This window comes from Periophthalmus magnuspinnatus, chromosome 5, assembly GCF_009829125.3.
Source record: "Periophthalmus magnuspinnatus isolate fPerMag1 chromosome 5, fPerMag1.2.pri, whole genome shotgun sequence".
Taxonomy (NCBI): domain Eukaryota; kingdom Metazoa; phylum Chordata; class Actinopteri; order Gobiiformes; family Gobiidae; genus Periophthalmus; species Periophthalmus magnuspinnatus.
In genome coordinates this window covers 3,136,327-3,159,083 of record NC_047130.1, presented here as the reverse complement: position 1 = coordinate 3,159,083, position 22,757 = coordinate 3,136,327, and the positions used below count along the sequence as shown (strand labels likewise).

The following is a 22,757-nucleotide window of genomic DNA, read 5'->3' as shown; positions in this document are numbered from 1 at the left end:
CCTGCTAGATGGTAGTGGGGCACCCGGCAGGAGGTCAATGGCGCAGTCATATGGACGGTGGGGCGGTAAAGAGAGGGCCTTGCTCTTGCTAAAAACCTCCCCCAGGTCGTGATATTCAGCAGGCACCGAGGACAGATTGGGGGTGTCTGGGGACGGATCAGCGACAGGAACGGACCTCCCGGCCGGAGGGAGGGCGGACCGAAGGCACTTGGCGTGGCAATCGGGACTCCAGCCCGAAACTCCGCCCCTGGCCCAATCGAAAACAGGGTTGTGGGCGCGTAGCCAGGGGTAACCAAGGACCAGAGGAGAAGCGGAGGAGGACAGGACATGAAACTGACGGTTCTCTTGGTGGTTGCCGGACAGAATCACGGTGACAGGTTCTGTGATGTGAGTGATGTGCCCCAGAAAACGTCCATTGAGCCCCTGGGCATTTAAGGGGCGTTCGAGGGGCTCCAGGTAGACCCCGAGCTGCTCCGCGACTTGGGCATCAATAAAGTCCCTCTCAGCCCCGGAGTCGATAAGGGCGGAAACGCATAAGGTCTCTGTGCGAACGCACAGGGTGGCGCTGAGCCGCAGTCTATTAGAAGAGTCCAGGATGTGTTGCTCGCCCACCAGTACTCCCAGTGCTACTGGTGGGCCCCCCCTTTTGGCCGAACTGGGCAAGTGACCACATAATGTCCGCGCTCACCGCAGTAGAGGCAAGCCCCGGCCAGACGACGCCTCCGTTGACGCTCCTCGGCCGACACAAGGGTCCTGTCGAGTTGCATGGGCTCATCCGGCGGAGGCGGGGCAGCGCGTGGCTCCGGCGGGACCGGTGACCGGCGTCTCTCTCGGCGACGAGCCCGTAGGCGGTTGTCTATACGGTGAGTGAGGGAGATGAGGGTCCGCAGGTCGGGGGGTTCGTCCCGGGAAACCAATTCATCTTTCAAAGTCTCGTTCAGGCCCCGCACAAACACAGCCCGCAGCGCGCTGTCCGTCCAGTCCAGCTCCGCCGCATGTGTCCAGAATTCAATGGAATAATCCGCTACCGTCCTGGAGCCCTGGCTGAGAGTCAATAACCGGGAGGCAGCATTGTCCTGGTAGTGCGGGTGGTCAAACACCAGCTTAAACGTGGACACAAATTCATTAAAATCCAGGCTATCCACAGACGTCTTCATTAGGCGCGCCTCTGCCCACTGGAGAGCTCTGCCCCGGAGTAATCCACATATATATCGGATCTTGGTGGCCCCCGAGCTGAAACGAGAAGGGCATTGCTGGAACATGAACTCGCACTGGAACAGGAATCCGCGACAGAGGTGAGGTTGTCCAGCATACGGCTCCGGATCCGTGCCTCTCGGCTCCGGGAGGCGTGGCGGCGCTCCGGCTGCAGCAGGCGGGGTGACGAGGAGCGCGGCCACCTGGTGGTTAAGCTGTGCCACCTGCTGGGACAATGTCTGATTTAGCTCCAATAGAGTCCGAATGGATTGTTCATGCTGACCCAGCACCGCCTCGGGGTGAGAGTGCGTGAGGCGGCGCGTCTGGTCCGGATCTGAGCCTGCTTGGTCCATAGTGGCCAGACCGTTCTGTCGTAACGGTGCGGATAGGACCAAAGGATGCAGACCAGAGCAGTTTTAACAGTGTTTATTTACAGCGGTGAAAATGCAGTCTTTAAACAGGTCACAAGAGCAGGTACAGGAACCGGGGAGCGGGAGACGGGTCAGGCGGGTGCGGTGCAGGTAGAGGCGGGCAGGACAGGACCAGGACGGGGATAGAAGCAGGTGCGGTACCAGGGCAGGCGGATCAGACGAAGACCAGAGCGGGGAGCGGGTGACAAACCAGAGACCAGGACCGGACAGGAGACGAGACGAGCAGGAGACGAGACGAGCAGGAGACGAGACGAGCAGGAGACGAGACGAGCAGGAGACAAGACGAGCTGGAAGCGATACCGGGACTGGAACGTGGCGGCAGGAGCTGGGCGAGTAGAGGCAGGAATCTGGAGGGTGCATAAATCCAAATGAGCATTTGCCGGAAAGTACCATATAACAAAGCTTAGCAAGAAACATTCACGTTTTACACGCGGACGGTCTGGCACCGAGTGTAGACTGCCAAGCCTTCTTGTACTCAGCAGCAGGTGGTGGTGATTAGGCTGATGCACCCCAGGTGTGCACGGGAGGAGTCAGGCACTCCACCCAGCTCCAGACACACAGGTAGGGGAGGGGAAGAGAGCACGGGAGGACAGGGAAACTGACATCATGACATGTACAAAGTATCTACAGTTTTTGAAGATTCATATTTTCTAATACACTGCAGATATTTAAGTAAAGATATCATTAATAGTGTTGTCTACAATTAACAAAACGATTACACAATGCAACAGGGAACATTTCTGGTGAAGTCCACTGTCAGATATAATGCCTCATATTTACTTGTCAATATTTTCTGAAGTGCCAAAATAGTTCCCCTTATTACATAGACTGAGACTTTATTGTTATGTTATCAAAGTACTGTACTCTGGTTTTGCTGAACATGTATAAATCATCAGTTTAATATGTTCCATTTTACAGATGCTGTAAATGCAGAATGTAACATGTTCTGCTGTTTGTGAATGTTGGTGCATATGAGCTGCTCATGTCATCAGTCTTATTCCCTTTAATTGTTCAGAGAGCCAGAAATCTGCAAAGAAAGAACACTCAACACGCTTCACTAAAGACCTTTGTGAACTCTTTCACTGTGTAATGTCTTTTATGAGCCACTCTTAAAAGTGTTATAATGGATTGTACCTCTCTAGCATACCATGCACTGTAAATATAAATGTTTATGTATATATGCATATAAAATAAACATCTTTCAGAGAGACTCTGACCTACTGTTTTGATTTTCTTCACAGTTTCATCTCACTCCTAGATTTATCTAAGCAATTAAGCAAATTAATTCTGAAGTCAACATTGTCTATACTCAATACCCTATTGTTAATGATTGTATGTCAGTTGGGACATAGAACAGAAGATTGGGGTTGCTCTAATTACGCCATCCCATGAGCAGAAATGACCTGATACGTTTCTGAAAGAGAGAAGAAGAAGTGAGAAATGCATAAAAATCTGAGGAAGCTGTCATTTCCTTCGAACCTTATAGTACATGCACTTCCTGGTACCACCATTTGGTCTTCTTTGGTCATCTTACCTCCAATGAAAGAATAGTTCCATTTTACATGTGTATCTCCTGAGGGATAATGAAAAAAAAACCTTCAAAAGACAAAATGAACTATGCATTGGGTGAGTTAGTGATGCTAAATAAGCAATAGGTTAATGTGAGAAAGAATACCAAAGGTAAACGGTTACATTTTTATCATATTTACCGCTTTTCTACCTTCAAGGCACTCAAAGCACTTTACATCAAGACACTACTCACCCATTCACACACACATTCACACACCTATGTACGCAGACACTGGAGTTGTGGTGGGTTAAGTGTCTCGCCCAAAGACACAACAACAGTATTCATATCTCGGAGCTGGAATCGCACCGTCAACCTGTGGGTCAGAGGATCTGATCACTCAACCAATGTTGTTTACGTCGAGAGTGGGATTAGAGCCCAAAGAAAATCTAAGTTCACATTCTCCTTTTACACACAGGGAATTCCACTGTCTTGAAATAGACTATTTGATGACAGTACTCACTTGTACCTGTGTAAATCCCTCAGTCGTCCAAGTCTGATCCATAGCAAAAGAAAAATATAATGACAGATTTTATATATAAACTTTGATAAACTCAACCTGCAACAACTAAGACTTTCTGCGAGTTTTACCAAAATGTCAAATTCATAGGACCTGAACAGAGAATGTTTTATTGGCTCTACATCAAAAATAAAAACCATTTGCTGCTATGTCATGAAGGTGCCATGACATAACAAGTGAGTACTGTCATCAAATAGTCTATTTCAAGACAGTGGAATTCCCTGTGTGTAAATGGAGATTGTAAACTTTGATTTTCCTTGGGCTCTAATCCAGCTGAACCTGAATGTTGAGTTGTTAGCACGCTGACAGTATCTGTGGAAAGGCCAAAGAGCAGGTCAAAGGAAGCAGAGCATAACTCACAGATTATTGCTCAGGGATTTTACTCTGTCCTATGATGTCACCTCAGAATATGTAATGGAAAAAACTAAAGTAGAGCAATAACGCAACCGCAAAGTACTATTATAGTCAAAGGTATTGCCACATTTACATCCCTGATTACAAATATAACAGTCAAATATCATGCATGGCTATTCAAAGTGACATGTGTACTCATTTCTTTTTACTTTTTCGAAATATAAAGTTACATATTCAAATACTCCAATCCCTTTTTATGAAAATTTAAAGAAAAAACTGTCATGTAAAGTAAAACTAAACATCTAAGAGCAAGCTGTGACTATAAAATTGTTAAAAGTAAACACAATAATAACAAAACAAAAAAAAGAAAGATACAAAAATGAATTCTGTCTAGTGCCTATAACATGTGTAGGCTACATACAGTGTACCTGCCTTACATGTCTGGCTGACAGTCTGGCAGTGGAAAAAAGCTGACTAACTCTAAGCAATGACTCAGGCTGTATATCATTGCTGTGTTTTTCAACCCTAGACTATTATTAGACGTTTCGATGTTTAGGTCAGGCGCTTGTTCTTAAATCACAAGTACATTCTTATACAGGTTTTGTGGGTGGGGTTTGATGACTCAGACTGTTAGATTGTTTTGAGAAGAAAAGATTAGAGCTGTGTTAATATGTGCATTTTTGAGACAACCTTTTGTAGACTAATCAGATGTTATGTGTTCTTCATATGTAAGGGTTCAAGGAAAATACATGTTTGTTTTAATGTGTGGATATAAAAGCTTTTTTTGTGTGTGTAAGACATTACTCATGCTTTTACAACAGGTGTCTTATACTTTGACCTATTTAAGCAGTAAAATTGAGTAGATTAATGCATTTAGATAATAATACTACCAAAAAATATTAAGGCCTATGTCTAAAGGGGGAATTCAGTCCATGCGCCATGCACCACTTCTTGGCACTTCTCTGGTTCATGGACAGAAATGCAGGTGTTTGTTTGAGCAAATGGGCTCAGCAGGTTTGTTTGCACAGGCTCTGTCCAGGAAAGTTAACAATGCGGGTTCATGTGACCGAGATCCTCCAAGGCAAATGATGGAAACCCAGGCAGTCCGCGCGCTCCCGCTGTGTGCGCTTTGGGGAATTCACCTGGTTGACGTCACGCACAAGGCTTCAATGCGCAGCGCCTCCACACTCCACAGCCGCAGAAAAGACAGCACAGACTGAGCCACACGCACGTCTTCAACTGACAGCAGCACAACACTTCCTCAAACTACAACGAGACATAGGAGAAGGTGATCGAAAACACAGAGAAAAGAACCCAAAACTTACCCAAGGAGCGCTTCAACCAAGGCGGAAGAGGTGAGCCGGTCACACTTGCTCCAAAGACGGTTTTTTAACTTGGAAAAACTTTGAATCAGTGTTAGTTTTAGGCAAAATAATGCATGCTCATAAACAGATAATGAACGTGTTTCTTTCATCTCAGTAGTTTTCTTGCTAAATTTGGATATAAGCAACTATAAAGCGCAACATTTCCAAGTGAGTTTCGGTTGTTGTCGCGGAATGTCTCCCTCTCTCGTCGCCCTGTTGTCGCCATCTACGTCCATAAAACTCAATTGTAAAGTGTCAGGGGAAAATGCAGAAGCCTGGTCGTTGTAACTAACTTGTGACCCAACTTCTGTCTTTCCAAGGATATAGGCTACACTGCATAATGTTTTTTCTTTTTTTTTTTAATCCAAAGGGTTTTTGTATTCAGCTAAATGAAATGACAGCAGTAAACAGAACAGCTTGAACTACTGCTAATGGAAAATAAAGCAAAAATCATAGCATTTGCCTATTTCCATTGTTAAATTAGGACAAATGGCAGTAAACCCCAGTACAAGACTAAACCAGGACTTAATCTGGAGCAAAACCAAACAAAGAGCAGGTCAACTCTAGGACCAAATCAATTCAACTGACTAAGCTCCTATACAAGAAACAAATCCATAGCAATCCAAGCTGAAGAAGAATAGTACTACTATTACTCCTTCGTGCCACTAGAAGCCAAAAGTATCCATCAACCTAGGTACAGTCAGATATGAAAACAACTGGTATAGATACTAAATACTTTGATTTATTGCCATGATATAGCTTTAATATTGCATGATGTAGAGTTTTGGTTTCATTTTTTTCTTTGACTGTTACACCTACACAATAACTTGTATCCTGTATCTGGTAATAATCATAAAACCTTCCCTTACTGCATGTTTAGTCGCCGTCACCATTTCTCATTATGTCTGACATTGCACAGCCAATAGCAACGCGCCTCACCGTGATCCGACTTCAACTAAAGCAGGTTTGGTGTGTTTGTTGTTTGTTTATTCACCTTTTCATACGATCCATCCAGCTGTGACTGTGTTTGAAAAGGTGTTGAACTATTGCACGCTCGTTGATCTGCGGAGCCTTCGTCTTTTCGAAAAGCTTCAGTTGTGGAAGTAAAGACACTGGTTTCCTGAATGCCCTAACATGGTGTGTGTGTGTGTGTGTGTCACCACTTTTGTTTTGAAATATTTTACTTACAAATACCGTACATTACCAAACCCTTGTGGCTATCTTGTTGTTGTCTTGAGAGCAGAGGCTGTATGGAGGGTAAGGTAACACTATCTGCCTGCAGTTAGTGGTTTGTCAATATTGGCTTGTGGCATTGGGAGAAGCCTGGAGGACACTGCATGTACCCTGGTGCTTTCAGTATGTGATGAGGCAGGCTTAAAACAGCGCAAATACAGCTTGTCAAACAGTTTTTATTTCAATTAATATACCGAGTTGTTGCTCCAAAAACAAACCTTGCTCGGTGTAATACTGTGTCTGCCACTTCTCTCCCAACACAATTCAAAAATACTATTACACCTAATTATACTGCAAAATAAATCCCACCTCAAGCCGCTCTTTGTTGGTTATTCTTCTTAGGCTTGGATAAATGGAAAGGTTATGTAAGTCACAGAAATCCTTGCAATGTAAAACTATTGTTAGCTTGCTTGTTACTTGGCAAACGTCATCGTGCTGGTTTCTTATAAGACAGCATTAGCTTTTCAAAATATTTCCAGTTTGTAAATATTTTCTTGAATCTTAATTATGAATGTTTAAAATTTAGCTTAGCATTAATATTTGTATTTTTATTTATTTTTCAGTGGACTTTTTGTCCCAGAACAGAGCGCTTTTAGTGGTCATATAAGTTGGGGAAAAAATAAATTATTTCTTCTTACTTTATCTAAGAGGCAGTGGGTGAGTCTACCGGAATGTTGGTACCATTATACACTGTGTCACGATACTAAAATTTCAAACTCGATTTTGATAGGGAATGGAATGGACTCGATACTCAAAACCGATCCCGATACCACGTTGATAATAAAAAACACTCTTTAATTAGAATGTCATTGTCAGCATTAAATTGTAGTACCTTCTTTTATATTCCCGTGTGGCCTTATGTCTGCGTAATCCCTCAGTCGTCCAGGGAGGTTCTAGGGTTAAATGAGTGTATACTAGTCTTTATACTGCTTCTGATACAGCTCAAGATCGTTTCAGAGGTATTCAGGATAGGCTCATTTCTGTCCTGCGATTGTGACTTTGTTAGTATCTATATCTGCTCAAATGAGTATCTAGTTTTGATACTAGTTTTAGTTAGGATTAGGTCTGATTTTGAACACTTTTGACAACCCTATTACACATATTTGAATTCTTTTACTGCCAGCGAGTAGCCTTTATTGACATTGTTATAACACGGGTTCATGATGCTAATTCTCTTTTTTGACCTTGTGCTTTATACCCCAGTATTCCCCTCGACCTCGTTGCCGTACCACCGTGCTGTTCAGATGCTGTTTGTCAGTCTAAGCCAATCTGAACTGTGAGAATTGTAAGTGTAGCAGAAATGGACACCTATCTCCTCCTATAGAGCAGCCACATACACAGTAGCAGCATTCATGCCGGTAAAGCAGGTTTGAGACTTGGCAAAACAACTTTGCAGCAAGGAGAAAATTCCTACTACTGCTACGGAAGTTTAGACTGGCAATCATAAGAACTCAGGTTGTCCCAAAGAAGTTAGCTTAACTCTGTCAGTTGACGGAGCATTTGCTGTTTGTTGACTTAACCTTTACTGACGGAGTGAGTTGGAGCTGTGGTACATTTTGTTAGACATTAACCATGGTTAGTAAAAGACCGATGCTTTGAAAATCTAAAGCAAATCGGTGTAATGCCTTATTTCGATGTTTTGTTTTTTATAAATGGTATAGATGGGAAAATCTTCCACAATGACAAAAGGACAGTATGTAATGTGGGAACAGACTATGAAACCTCACCGACTATCTGATAAGTACCGTAAATTTCGGACTACAGAGCGCACCTTGATATAAGCCGCACCAGCTAAATTTGAAGAGAAAATCAATTTTGTACATATATAAGCCGCACCTGAATAAAAGCCGCAGGTTTTCATATTGTAACATGAGATATTTACACAGAAAGACGCTGCACCGACACGCTTTTTTTTTAAACTGTGCCTGAAAATTGGCACCAACACGACATCAACACGGGATGAACACATCTGAAAACTTTTGTCGTCTTTTTACATTGACCAAGTTGGATTCATTGATATCGAGCTTACGTGCAGTGGCTCTATTTCAGGGGTCGGCAACTCGCGGCTCCGGAGCCGTATGCGCCTCTTTCAGCCTTATACTGCGGCTCTGCGTGGCTTGGGAACTGACACAGACACAGCTCACAGTCCTGCGTAAAGAGCCCTGATTTTCAGACGTTGTGCGCACAGGGGTCAGGAGCAACTTTGGCCCGTCCCTAATGACACACTAATAAGCTCGTCCGTAGATGTATCATGAAAATCCTGCTGGAAATCGCCACAGAAATCTATTTGATGTAGTAGCAAGTTTATTATCTGCTCTTGTCTCCGCGGTGACGTATCACGTATAACACATCAGACACGACGCACAAAAGTAGAGCCACAAGCGAGTGAAAATGAGCCAAAACAAAAGTCTTTGGAGAGCTTTTAACAAAGGGGAAAAGGACAACTGAGGAGCCAGAAGAGGAGACTACGATCTCCAAGAAAAAGAAAGATAAATTTAACAGACAATGCCTACTTAAAATCTGGGTTTGTCGCTACAGGTGACTCTCACGCACAGTCCGCTCTGCGTAACATACGGGAAAAGCAAATAAGGCAATGAAACCTTCAAAACTGCTTTGGCACATGGAGAATAAGCACCTGGGATTAAACGATATGCTACGAGTTTTTTTGTTGTTGTTTTTTTAAAGAAACTGCGGAGTAGAGTAGACATAATCACATAATCAGCGCGATGCATGATGCAGCGGTTTGGTGAGTTGTATTTTTTAATGCACTTAAGTTGTTTTTGCCATATTTATCTGCCACGTGTAGAAGGCTTGTCCGTGAAAGTAAAACCTACATTATTCCGTTACATTATTGTTATTATACAGTGTTATCTTCATTTTAGATGTCAAAAAGTATTTGCGGCTCCCAGTGTTTTATTTTACGTGGAAAGTGGGTCCAAATGGCTCTTTGCGTGTTAAAGGCCGACCCCTGCTCTGTTTCGTTTCTGTTTCTTTATCTTAAAAACTGCATCATATCCATTTCATGATGCGCAAAATGATCGTTCAAAATCAAAACTAGTGAATTCTTCAGAGCAGAATCTTTCCCCACGTCTGTCTCACTTTTATGTTTACAGCTAGAGAGCGCCCCCCAGGGGCCGTTATCCAGTAAAATTCCATATATAAGCCGCACTGCTCTAAAAGCCGCAGGGTTCAAAGCGTGGAAAAAAAGTAGCGGCTTATAATCCGAAATTTACGGTAAATTAATTGCTATGAACAGAATGAACCAGATATGATAAGACGAAAAAAAACCTGAAAACACTTGTCTGATGTAGACTTGGTTTAGTCTAGTCCAGGTTAAGTCATAGTTTAAGCAGATGTATGATCGTCTAGTTTAGGAGTTTCAAACTTTTAAGGCTGAAACTATCTTGAAACATGAGGGTAAATTCAAAATAAATAAATAAATACAATAAATAACCATGCAATTGACCCAGGACCCCCACTACAAGATGCAACTGACATCTGTGTTCATTTCAGTTTACAAAATATTGATCTGTTTTCATTATGCATTTGAGTAGATTATTGTGTGATATACAGTCATGTCATAGAGTCATAATTTAAGAGTGATATTTCTGTCCACAACATGTCCCAGATTGATAATGCATTCATTTATTTTGTGCTTAATAAGTAACATTTTCTTGGAGGAACTCGGAAGAAGGAAAGATTATTTTAAAAATGATTACGATTTACGCCCTTGATCATTTGACTTCATTTTTCTTGGACATTGATGTTACAGTTTGCTCTAATTGTTAATAATTGTGCTTAGTTGAACATCTTTCTTTGCTCTCTGCATTCTCCATCTCCATACCATAACCAGTTAGAGCAGCTCAAATCATTGACAGTTTTCGCCAAGCAATTCATTTCTCAGCTCTGTACAAATTCCATTTGTGCCTTAGTCATGTCTCTTATATAAGTGCATGTCGCCTACAGCTTGAAAAAATACTTATTTAAATTTGTTGAATGAGTGATATTTTTGTGTTGTCCCATAGTAGAAAATTACTCATGCTGTGTTTTGTTTCTTCAGTATCAGTCTTATGTTCCATGTCCTCTACTTTTGACCTAGTTTGTCCCACTGCTGTAAGTGAATGTATTTAAATGTAAATGAAGAACAATGACATATTTGCATATGAGCACCAGGGCTGCAAGATTAATTGAAAATCAAATCAAAATCGAAAATTAATTTGAATAGACACAATCAGAAAATTGCAAAGTCTGCACTTTTTAAGCACCATGATTTCCTCCACAGACAACAACAATCTCTAGATCAGGGTAACAATTTTTTATTCAGAATAAAACATGTTCTGAAATACATGTGACTCCTGCTGTTGTCATTTCAGATTTATTGTGTCAATTCTCCTGGATGATTTTAAAATGTGAACTTTGAACAGCATACTATTATTAAAACATAAATTGCAAAATTTTGAACAATTTTAATACCTGTAATTACATAAATGCAAGACAAATAAGTTTAATACCATACTGTGGAACATTCCTGGCAGAACAATATCTACATGGAGAAAAGTTACCTAGTGCACCTCAATTTAAAAAATGAAAAAGTGTTGACCACACATTATAATTTTGCATTACCGGTACTTATCAACTTTGTGATTTTTTTGTGCTTGAAAAGGAATAAGACCTCGTTTCTAGGGCATTTTTTTTTTGTTTTTTACCAATGTAAGGCATGTCTGTGTAATCACTTGTCCAGGTATGATCAATGGTAAAAGAAAAATTTAATTCTGTCAACTAGACTCAAAAAAGATTTTGTCCAGTTAACAGAATTACATTTTTTTTTACAATGTCGGATATAGATGATCCAAGCCAATGTTGAAGAGTACTTTATACTGGGCTTTCATTTCAACCTCAGACTGAAAAGAATACTTTTTATGAAAAATAGATGCTATTGGGAGAAAAAAAACAAAAAAAAAGAACCTAATGCATTGCTCTTCCATTGTATATAAGTAATAGGATATTGTCGACATAGCAAACCTTTAGAGATCTTGTTGCTGTAGTAAGGTACAGTTTGTGCGAACCGAGTGTGAGCATATTCCCATCAGGAAACAGCAGTGAAGTGTACGCTGATAACTGTGACAGACTTAGTTAAGACCTGCAGATGAAAGTTGAGCAGATGTGGTACTCCCTGTCAGACCTGTCCTGTCTGTTAGCGCTTTAGCTAAATACTCTGTATTGTTTGGTGCATACCTCACTGTGTAATATTAACGTGTCTCTGATTATTGTGTAACGCCTTACAGATAATGTATCATACTTTTTATTGTTTTTTTGTTGATTAATAATATTCTAATGCTGTCTGTGGGTCTTACTTGTACTCGTTACACGGTGTGGGCAGCATAAATACACTTCAATGTGATTGTTTCTGATTAAATTCTATTAATATAATATATGAGTAATATTATGTGGTACGTGCTCATTTTTAGTGGTTTTATGCTTAAAAAGAAAGATAAATGTGGATTGCACTAGTGTTGGATTTCTTGCTGTGCCGAAGTAAATTGCATTATGAGTCACATCTTAATGCACATGACTGTAGAATGTACTGGATTTGAATATGTCCATGCTATTATTTCAGTTAAAGAATTCATGCTATTGAGACAGAAGTATGTGTGTCTCAGTTGGCTAGGTAGGTTCCATAGCAAAAGAGAATAACATTTTGTCAAATTGTAAAATCTTTTGGAGTGTATATGTTTCGCTGCTCATCCAAGAGGTTTCTACAGGGGTGACAGTGGCTCAGTGGTTAGAGTGTTGGTCCCCCAACCCGAAGGTCGGAGGATCAAGTCCCGCTCGGACCAAGTTCTGTTCTTGTGTCCTTAGGCAAGACACTTCACTAGTATGAAAGTGGTGTGTGCGTGAATGATAGGTGGTCGGAGGGGCCGATGGTGCATCAGTCTGCCCCAGGGCAGCTGTGGCTACAATAGCTTACCATCACCAAGTGTGGAAATGAATGAATAATGACTATAGTGTAGCGCTTTGAAACAGCACATTACAAGTGTAAGCCATTATTACAGTACTGACAGGAAAACTGGTGAAATGACAATGTCTCTTTTGTTTTTGGGACAAATGACTTTTTATTATTCATGTAAATCCTCTCTATCATGTCCCATGTCCATTCATGAAAAGATAAATATTAAATAAAGAGTATTTTTCTACAAAAAGCACAAATCAATGCAACATTCTTCTGTTGTTAAACTGTGTCACCAGGAACTTCCTCAGGACCCTTTCTGCAGCCATGCAGTTGGTCAGAATGAGATGAATATTGTATAAGGACCTTTGGATGTTTTTAATGAAATAAAATGTTACCACATGGGATGTATGGTATAATACTACTCTACAAAGGATGCCCCATGGTTCACTTGTGAATTAACTTCATTGTCTGTGTTTTTGCTGTCTTGCCCTTTCCCTACACCCACCCCTTCCCCAATTGCATGTGCTCATTTTTTCCACTCTCTCTAGAGAAACAAGGCTGCCTTTTTATAATGTGTGTGCATGTGGGTATAGAAGAGGGTAAAGACATCCAACTGGATATAGTTTAGATATTCTTGTATGCATGGGGGAGGGCCTCTTGACCCCACTTGTGCATTCATGTAAGGGTTTGTGTCTATCTGCAAGTCAAGGTTATCGTTACATTGTTTAAGAAGTGATCTGAAATGGTTATGGATATTGTGACTGGTTGATATTTTCTACCAAACTAATGCAGATTCCTCATAATTCAGAGAGTATTCAGGTCTAAGTTTATTATAGTTCTAGCCCAGCCACATTAAAATTCCATATCAGTCCTGGGTGATCTTTCTAAACTGGATGCTACTTCAGATGATGTGTGAAGCTGATTGCAGTAATGCCTGGTTTGGAGTGTCAGCCCAGCCTATAGATTATTTTTGTGTGTAGAAATATATCAATATCGCTGTATAGATTCTAGCCTTGTCCCATATAATGTGTATGTCGGGCAAACACTTTATACATTATACTATATGACAGCCTCTTGTGTTTGGATTGAAGGTGTCTAGCCCTGTGGGGAATGATAGACAAACACTGTGCATCTGTTGATCTCATTGCACAAACATGTCATGTGAATGTATAAACAACAGTCTTATCTATTAAGTGACTGTGGGGCACAATACTTAAATTGTTACCTACCTTCAAATTGAATTAGAAAATCCAAGTTTCAGACTAACACGTTTAGTTAAAGGTATCCGTTTGGATTAAGACAAACAAACACAAAACTGAAACATCTGATTTATGGCTTGCCAGAAAACTAGATGAGTAAAGCTTGATCTAGAGACTGACCTGATGATCTTGATCTTTACGAACATAAGTTTGGTCTAACTGCCTAGATCATGGTAAAGTATTTTGACAGCTATGGGGTGCAACAATTTATCAGCTGACTTGATGCATGAAATGAAAAGCGTGCTAAGGCTAATAGCGGATATACCGTACTCTTTGGACTAAGCCCTGTGTAATTTCATGTTGTGAGTTGTTAACGCATAATATACTATGCTCTTTGAGGTATTTGCATCCTCTTTTGCTTCACAAAATGCACACTGACAAGGAATGTGAAACCTGTTGTTACTGTAAATGAGTTGAAATATTGCCAAGATTAGGTTTAGGACAAAAGCCACAACAGATTAACTCTCTCAATAAGTGCTGTGTAGAAATTCTTTTGGGAATTCTGTGAGATTTAGAGATTATATGGACTTTAAAATTACTTGAATAACATTGACATGAGTGAGTTATACAACACGTATTGAGATTATATATAATATTTAATGTTAACACTTCGCAACTTGCCTCATAAAGAAGCTAAATGCTTAATGTATTTATGTTTGAGTTTCTCATCATCTTTTTTGAGAAACAAGCCTTTAAACATTTCGAATAAATGGGAAAATGTGAATTATAATATTTAAGGAAATGACCAAAACATCAAAAATTGGCACACAAGTATTCATGAATCTGCTACAAATCTAAATGATCAATTATTCTCCCTGGAGAGTTCTCCCTGCTTTTCTATATTCTCAGTAATGCTAATTCTGTTTTTAGATGGTTACCATCTTCCTCAGTTTCTGTATTTGTGGGTAGTTTCCAGTATTGAGTTTTGTACTTCCTCATTGATGAGAAATTGTCTGACTTGTCTTCCTTTTTGCTTCAGTTAAATAATTTCTATCCCTGTTTGTTTCAGGAGGCTTGAGTGAGGGGTCACCATGGCACCCTTCCTGCGAATAGGCTTCAACATTTACGACATGGGTGCGCTGCCCCCTGTCCCAGAGCCTCCCATTTGTGCCATCAAGATGAAGGAGTCTGTCAGCACAGGTACGCACAAAAGCAAATGCTCACAGTAGCTACCATAAGTGACTGTGGGATAGAGAGAATTCACTGTGCCTGCATTCAACCAAAGTCTACAAACAGGGTTCTACCTTTAGTGTTATTTTGTAATTTAGCACAACAACAGCATTTTTTATTGTTTTTATATTTCCAGAGCGAGGAAAGACTTTAGTCCAGAGGAAGCCCACAATGTATCCTGACTGGAAATCTACATTTGATGCTCACATTTACGAAGGCCGTGTCCTTGAAGTGGTTCTAATGAAGAGCCAGGAGGAGCCTCTGGCCAAAGCTACAGTGGGTGTGTCTGTACTGGCTGAGCGCTGTAAAAAATCCAAAACGAATGGTCGTGCTGAGTTCTGGGTCGACTTGCAACCTTCAGGTCGAGTGCAGATGGCAGTGCAGTACTTCTTGGAGGATGGAGATCTTGGTAAAATCACACTTTTTATTAGTTGTGCTACTATTACTAACACAATTCTTTATTGCCTATTTTTGTTATAGTGTTGTCTGTTGCTTGTCTCCTTCACATAAGCTCTTGATCTGTCACATGTACTGTACTCTATTATATATCTTTTTTTGTTTTTTTATCTTTTTTTATTTTAATAGGGAACTCAAGAAAAAGAGTCTCATTCAATCTTCCCTATATAAAGTGAATAAAATATAGAAAAAACATCCAAAATATGACTTGAAAAGCATATAAAATAAAACATGTTCCCTGACCGGGAATCGAACCCGGGCCGCGGCGGTGAGAGCGCCGAATCCTAACCACTAGACCACCAGGGAGTGTCTGAAGGGGGTAACAGGACACACAGGGGAAAGTTCTGTGGAGGTTACCATCCCCCATTCTCTTGAGTTGTAACCAACGCCCTCTGCTGGCTTCTTTTAGTCTGTATTACATCACCCGTAATTTATTTTAGGCCTTTACCATTTTAAATATGAATATTTCTATTTTGACAGACTGATGCAGTTGAACATTCAGTTAGAAATTAATCTGTAAAGAAACAAAACATTTTATAACATTTCTGTCTACTACTTCTGTCTTGCTGCTGTCATTCACTTTGTCTCTACTGGGCCTTAATGAAGCACTGAAAGTCTAAATTACAGAGGAAAGGTTTTTCCTTAAGTTATCACCTTCCACTTCCTTCGGCTAAATGTCTCTTTAAGGCTTCCATCCTTGTCAGCCACCCACTCCCTCCTAATCTCTTGGCACAACCTCCTTTTGTTTACTTCTCTCATGCCTTCTCAACTGTCCTCTTCAAGTGATCTTTGGCCTCGCTGCTATAATAGCGGGTTACTCAAGAGTACATTTCTAAGGTTTTCCCTTCAGCAGCAGTGCCACTACATTTTTTAAATGGCTGCACACTTTTTGACTGCTCATTGGTTTAACACACTATTATAATTTAAATAATATATGAAACATGTAAATAATGACATGTTCCGATATATCTGAATGATGGATTGCGTCGTTGCTGTTGGCTCATTGCATTGACATGACCATTACTTATAATCACCATTCATCTTACAAGCTCCTCTTATTGAAACATTCTGAAAAAAATATGTATATTTTAATATATGAAATGCATTGCAAACTTTTTAGTATGAATTCTGTATTTTTAGATGTCATTTTACTAATGGACATTCAAGGATGATTTATAAACTCATTTTATGCCTCTTCAGCCACTAATAGGACTTCAATGAAAGTCTCTCCTGAGGAAGGACTCACGACCCTCAACAGAAGGAGAGGAGCTTTTAAACAGCCCAAAATCCACGACATCAAGAGCCACGAGTTCACCGCCACTTTCTTCAATCAGCCCACTTTCTGCTCTGTGTGCAGGGAGTTCCTCTGGTGAGATCACTACACAAATACTATGAAGGTTTACCTGGTCTCTGATGCTTTGTGGTCACATGATTTCACTTAAACATGGCTCCTTGTATTGGTCAAACATCAGTCAATTATATTTTCTTTTTCTTTATAATAGTTTATAGCTTTTTCATCATCCTACTCAAAAACATGTATTATAGAAGTGTGGAATATACCCAATAACACTATTCAAATAAATCAATAAATCATATTCAAAATATCTCGAACAACAAAAAATACAGATTTGATATTCTGTCTTTAAATGTTGTATGTGATGGCAACAGTGAATAGGCCAATATGATCATTTAAAGTTCATGTTAATGTAAGTTATTTCCTTTTGTTCATGTAGGGGGCTCAACAAACAGGGTTACAAATGCAGACGTAAGTCCCTTTTTTAAATGTATTTATCAACATATGATTTTATAATTCTATTTAAATGATCATTTTTGTATGATTTGTTATATTTCCAACCCAGAATGCAATGCTGCAATTCACAAAAAATGCACCGGATTAGTGATTGCAAGGTGCACTGGAACAGCAGCCAACAGTCGGGATACAATGGTGAGCCTAATTCTGTGAAACGCACAATTCTGATTCAAGTTTTGCCACTTGCCACCGTTAATTGTCACACATATATTATTATTTCACTAGTCAATGACTTGAACATTTTGTGTGCAGTTCCAGAAAGAGCGTTTTAAGATCGATATGCCACATCGCTTCAAATACTACAACTACAGAAGCCCCACCTTCTGTGACCACTGTGGCAGCTTGCTCTGGGGGCTGTATAGACAAGGCCTTAAATGTGAAGGTGATTGTTCTTTGAAATGTTGTTTTAATCTATACATCTCTACATCTCCGTCGAGTTGTTGTATGCTTGGACCTTGGGAAGTCTAACCTATTCAGTTCTTTTTCTTCGTGTGTTTGCAGAATGTACCATGAATGTTCATAGTTACTGTCAGAAGAAAGTGGGGAATCTCTGTGGTGTCAATCAGAAATTACTAGCGGAGGCCCTCTTTCACATCAATTTGGTTGGCACTTTTAAACATTTTATAGTTTGAATTAAAATTAAATGGCTGCTTGAGCTGAGCGTTTGCACTTGTTGACAGAAAAAAGATGCATCAGTTAAGAAACCCGATCCAAATGGGCCTGACACTGGAATTTACCAAGGTGTCCAGGACGTGACACCGGAGCCTAGTGGTAAGTGGTGATCACAATGTTGGGAAAAAATGCAGTGTCTATAGTATGTTTATGGATAACCTGTGTGAAGGTTTAGGTACAATTTTACATTTATATTTATGCTTAATCTGTGCAAATTTCTTTCTGCAGCCAATGGCAAGGCCCCGGCTCCAAGTCCCACTCCAGCACCAGCCTCTCAGATACGCCTCTCTCTGAACCAGCTGGTGTTTCACAAAGTGCTCGGAAAGGGCAGCTTTGGAAAGGTAGGTCCATACTCATCTACTAAAGTATGGTTTGAAAGTAGTCATTATAACTGCAAATCTGGTGCTTCAGGTGCTGCTGGCTGAGCTGAAGGGCAAAGGGCAGTACTTTGCAGTGAAGGTACTAAAGAAAGACGTAGTGCTGATGGATGATGATGTGGAGTGCACAATGGTGGAGAAGAGAGTGCTAGCCTTGGCCTGGGAGAACCCTTTCCTTACTCACCTGTACTCCACTTTCCAGTCCAAAGTAAGCATGAAGCACCTCAGTAATTAATAATATATAGTTAATTTGTATCTGTAAATTCCACTCTACAATTTTAGTGGCATATCAAAGTTAATAGACTCTGAGCTATGGGTGTCACCTAGTGTGTTGGAACTTGTAAAAAGCAAAAACTTTTTAACTATTTGAAAGAGCACATCTCACCCTCACGTTGCTCAGCTCCCTTGTTTTGTATAAATGGCGCTGGAGATTTTTAGAATACCTTTGTTTGACTCGGACTGTATTCTGTGATTCATCACCATGCATTCATTATCAAGATTGTTTGTTCAAAAACCTTGATAATGAAGGTGATAATTTAATGTTCCATGATGGTGAGTTTTGTTTGGACAGATGCCAATAAAACCCATAGTATTTGTCTATGTCTTATGCCTTATGTAACATTACCAAAAAAAATATTTGTGAAAAAGCTGACAGTAATGTGTTGTAGGAACACTTGTTCTTTGTAATGGAATACCTAAACGGAGGTGATCTTATGTTCCACATCCAAGACAAAGGCCGCTTTGATTTGAACAGGGCCACGTAAGTCCCATTATCTTTTTCTTTCAAGATCATACTGATCACATGATGGCAATGATTAACTAATGCTTAATAAATGTTTATCTTCAGATTTTATGCTGCTGAGATCATAGTGGGACTGCAGTTCCTCCACTCCAAAGGAATCATCTACAGGTAATAAAATTTCCTGCCTACCCAAAACATCAGCAGTTAAAATATAATTGATGTGAGTAAATTGTAACCCAACAGGGATCTGAAGCTGGACAATGTAATGCTAGACAAAGATGGACACATAAAAATTGCAGACTTTGGTATGTGTCGAGAAAATGTTTTTGGAGATACCAGAGCTACAACATTTTGTGGAACACCAGACTACATTGCACCAGAGGTATGCTTAAAATAAATAGGACATTCTATATTAATTCCTTATAATAATAGGAAATATATATAGCTAATATAGCTGTTTATTACCAGATCCTGTTGGGACAAAAGTATACTTTCTCTGTGGACTGGTGGTCATTTGGTGTCCTGGTGTATGAGATGCTGATCGGTCAGTCACCTTTCCAAGGCGATGACGAGGATGAACTGTTTGAGTCCATTCGGACGGACACTCCACACTATCCCCGCTGGATCTCAAAGGAGTCCAAAAACCTTCTTGAACTGGTAATTGCTGAATATTGCATATTCACACCCAATGCCACACATTTGCTTAGCAACACAACTGCTACCAAATACAGTGGAAAACTGATTTCACATTAGCCAAACTAAATACATGAAAATACAATACATGTTATAAACAGATCAACAAATGCCACGACTTTATTTATAATATATTCTGATATTTGAACAAGGATTGTCAAAGGTATTGAAAATCAGATATTAATCGATACTAAAACTAACACTGAAACTAGATACTCATTTGAGCAAGTATCGATTCTGCAATAATTTACTTTAACAGGACAAATTTGAGTTTTTGATTTGATTTGAAATTTTGAGTTTTGTCAGAACTAGCATAAGACCTCATGGATCTCATAAAGAAAGTACTGTAATACTACTAGTACTACTACTTATTATTATTATTATTAATAATAATAATATATATTTTTGTGTCTTAAAATTATATTCTATTACTTAAAAAGGAGCATGTTTTATCTTGATCTTGTGGTATTGTAATCGGTATTGAGTATTGAGTCTGAAATATTAGTATCGTGACAAGACTAACTGGAATATGCCTCTTTACCAGTTGTTTGAGCGAGATCCCACACGGCGGTTGGGTGTGGTGGGGGACATTCGTGCTCATCCATTCTTCAAATCTATCAACTGGGCGGCACTAGAAAAACTACAAGTAGACCCACCGTTCAAACCCAAAGTGGTACGTTTCAGTGGTGTAAATACTGCTTACATACTGTATACACTTTCATTAACATATAACTGTGATTACTAACTGTGATTTATGACTTTCTCTGGCAACAGAAGTCCCCCAGTGACTGCAGCAACTTTGACCGAGAGTTCCTGAGCGAGAAGCCACGCCTCTCCCATGCAGACAAGAACCTCATTGAGTCCATGGACCAGGCTGCCTTTGCCGGATTCTCCTTTATCAACCCCAAACTGGAGCAAATGATAAACAAATAGAAACTGGATCACATTTTGGTGTTATACCTTAATACCGGCACCCAAAGGATATCAGGTTATTCTGGCTGAATTGTTATACTTCACTGTAATAAATGTATATGTGGTTAATTCTTCTAATGTGAAGTTGATCACAATCTAAGTAACAGGTGTTGGATGAGTTGCCAGGTACTTGAAGTGACCTTGAAGTGTACATTTATTATCTATCATAGTTTGTCACTGAAATCAAAATAGAAAAAACTATGACTCATACCATGTAAATTTGTTTTTAAGGCAGTGAGTGGTACAACTCTTTAAAAATTACCTCTTGTGGGAGCAGTTTTATTTTTTAATTTATATTTCTGATCGTAAGGGACAACACAAACCAATACTGGATATCCATGTGAAGTAATTATACCTATGTAGGCTATATGTATAAAAGGTAAGGGAAACTACAGAAAACCCAGTGTTGCTATATTAAATGCTGGATATTAATATTTGCATTTTTTATGTTGCTTTATAACAGTCCACCAAAGTAGTTATTTAATAATTATGCTTTGTCATGAGACTACAAGGTGAATCTGTTTCAAATTTGTCTGTATAATGATATGACAAGAGAAGGGTAGTTCTTTATTATCTGTTTACTAGTACAACATTAATTATTTGGCTTACATACGGTAGAAAACAGTGACCTTCCATTATTTTCACCTTCTGCATTTTTTTTTTTCTGTTGTCTTTAGACCTACTCCTATTTATTTTGTAGAGAGTGTAAAATAATACAAAAAGAAGGCTAATTGTCTATTGCCAATTATTCTGATCTTTTTTTTTATTGTGTTTGTTGTCCACTGATTGGAAAATTCTGTATGATGTGAGCTATAATTCTCTTAATTAATACTTACAAATTTAAATCAATTTCTTGAAGCTAGAAATTTTAACACAGCAATTATACTATACACTCCTGTTGTCTAAGAGACTTTTTTTTATTACCTTTTACATATGATGAATAAAAACTGGAAGGTGTGACACTGAGATGCTGCTGTATGCTGTGTGTTTGTTGGTTGTTTGAGTTTAATATCTTAAGTTATGTTTTTATTTTATTTTTTTTATAACTTAAACATGAATGTGTGAGGTGGAAAAGACCCATGATCCACTGCCATCTAGTGCGCAGGCTCCAAAGGACACCTGCAGAATAAGGGTTGACCTGCCGCGTCCTCTGTGCCACCGGGTGAGACAAACTGCTCCTCGCCAAACACAGCTCCAAATGCCATATTTTTGAAGGATATGACATTAGGATAATTGACACAGTTTAACTTTACACAGACACCTGACGTTTAGTTGCGTTATAAAGTCACTTAATGGTCTTATTTCCAGTGATACACCGCCTCTTTTTAATCTTCATTCTGTGCGTAAAATGAACATGCGCGGCGATCATGTCAGAAACACAGTTGTTTTGATGATCATTGTGAGAGATGGGCAAATACAAATATAAAGCAGTGATCTACAGTAGACTTTAATCATATACCAGCCTTCTTGGGAATGAAACACTGTGAAACTTTGCTCAAATCAGACAGTTACTGCAAATTTTCTTTTCTCTGAAGGCGCAGTTTTTAGAGACTGGATGTATTTTATTTCTAACCCCCCGCCCCCCTCTTTATTGTGTGCGAACATGGAAGTGAGGCGATGCAGCCCGGCTCATAGGCGGCAGAACATGCGCAGTTGCCACTTGTGCCATATTGGAACGAGGTCGTAAAGTGCGTCAAGTTAATGATACTTCACTAAAGCTACAACGGAAATAACAGGATTTATTTTTAGGCATCCTGCGACTGCGTGTATAAATCATGCCCGATAACCCAGTGAGATAAATGACAATAAGAGAAAGTTATTTGAATAAGTTTGGTGTTATAGTGTAGGTCTACAGGTTTCCTCTGCTTTTTATGATAACGCTCAGACAACTGTAAGTATTATCACGCTGCGTATCATCTTCAAATAACACATTTAAACCCATCATTTAGTTTGTTTCGGCGCAGATTCACTTTGAGAGGGAGGTTTCCAAAAC

The 22,757-nt window shown here is 39.8% G+C and overlaps 2 protein-coding genes and 1 non-coding gene across 4 annotated transcripts in view; 2 read left to right on the top strand and 1 right to left on the bottom strand.

The window, feature by feature from the left end:
- Positions 1-2,828, top strand: part of fgd5a (FYVE, RhoGEF and PH domain containing 5a) — a 42,949-nt gene extending 40,121 nt beyond the window's left edge. For both annotated transcript variants that reach the window (XM_033966288.2, XM_033966284.2), the window contains exon 22: positions 2,247-2,828. The gene's annotated coding sequence lies outside the window, so the exon portion shown is untranslated. The remainder of the gene's footprint in view (positions 1-2,246) is intronic.
- A 2,358-nt stretch (positions 2,829-5,186) lies between these two features.
- prkcdb (protein kinase C, delta b) lies at positions 5,187-21,731 on the top strand. The gene is made up of 17 exons (XM_033965994.2): positions 5,187-5,421; positions 14,882-15,012; positions 15,179-15,451; positions 16,699-16,867; positions 17,232-17,263; positions 17,358-17,443; positions 17,561-17,690; positions 17,810-17,910; positions 17,989-18,079; positions 18,209-18,321; positions 18,392-18,565; positions 19,026-19,117; positions 19,205-19,267; positions 19,343-19,481; positions 19,568-19,756; positions 20,337-20,465; positions 20,567-21,731. The coding sequence occupies exons 2-17, from the start codon at positions 14,904-14,906 to the stop codon at positions 20,723-20,725; spliced, it is 2,049 nt and encodes a 682-aa protein (XP_033821885.1). The 5' UTR covers positions 5,187-5,421; positions 14,882-14,903; the 3' UTR covers positions 20,726-21,731.
- trnae-cuc (transfer RNA glutamic acid (anticodon CUC)) lies at positions 15,733-15,804 on the bottom strand. Its single transcript has one exon. It is a non-coding gene; the product is annotated as a tRNA-Glu (tRNA).
- Positions 21,732-22,757: the final 1,026 nt, after the last annotated feature.

What these genes read in the sequence shown, in the direction of transcription:
- prkcdb (XM_033965994.2), top strand. Translation starts at nt 14,904, where the DNA reads ATGGCACCCTTCCTGCGAATAGGCTTCAACATTTACGACATGGGTGCG. An exon ending in ACAAGGCCTTAAATGTGAAG is followed by an intron (nt 17,691 to 17,809) that starts GTGATTGTTCTT and finishes GTGTGTTTGCAG; the next exon opens with AATGTACCATGAATGTTCAT. An exon ending in CCCTCTTTCACATCAATTTG is followed by an intron (nt 17,911 to 17,988) that starts GTTGGCACTTTT and finishes ACTTGTTGACAG; the next exon opens with AAAAAAGATGCATCAGTTAA.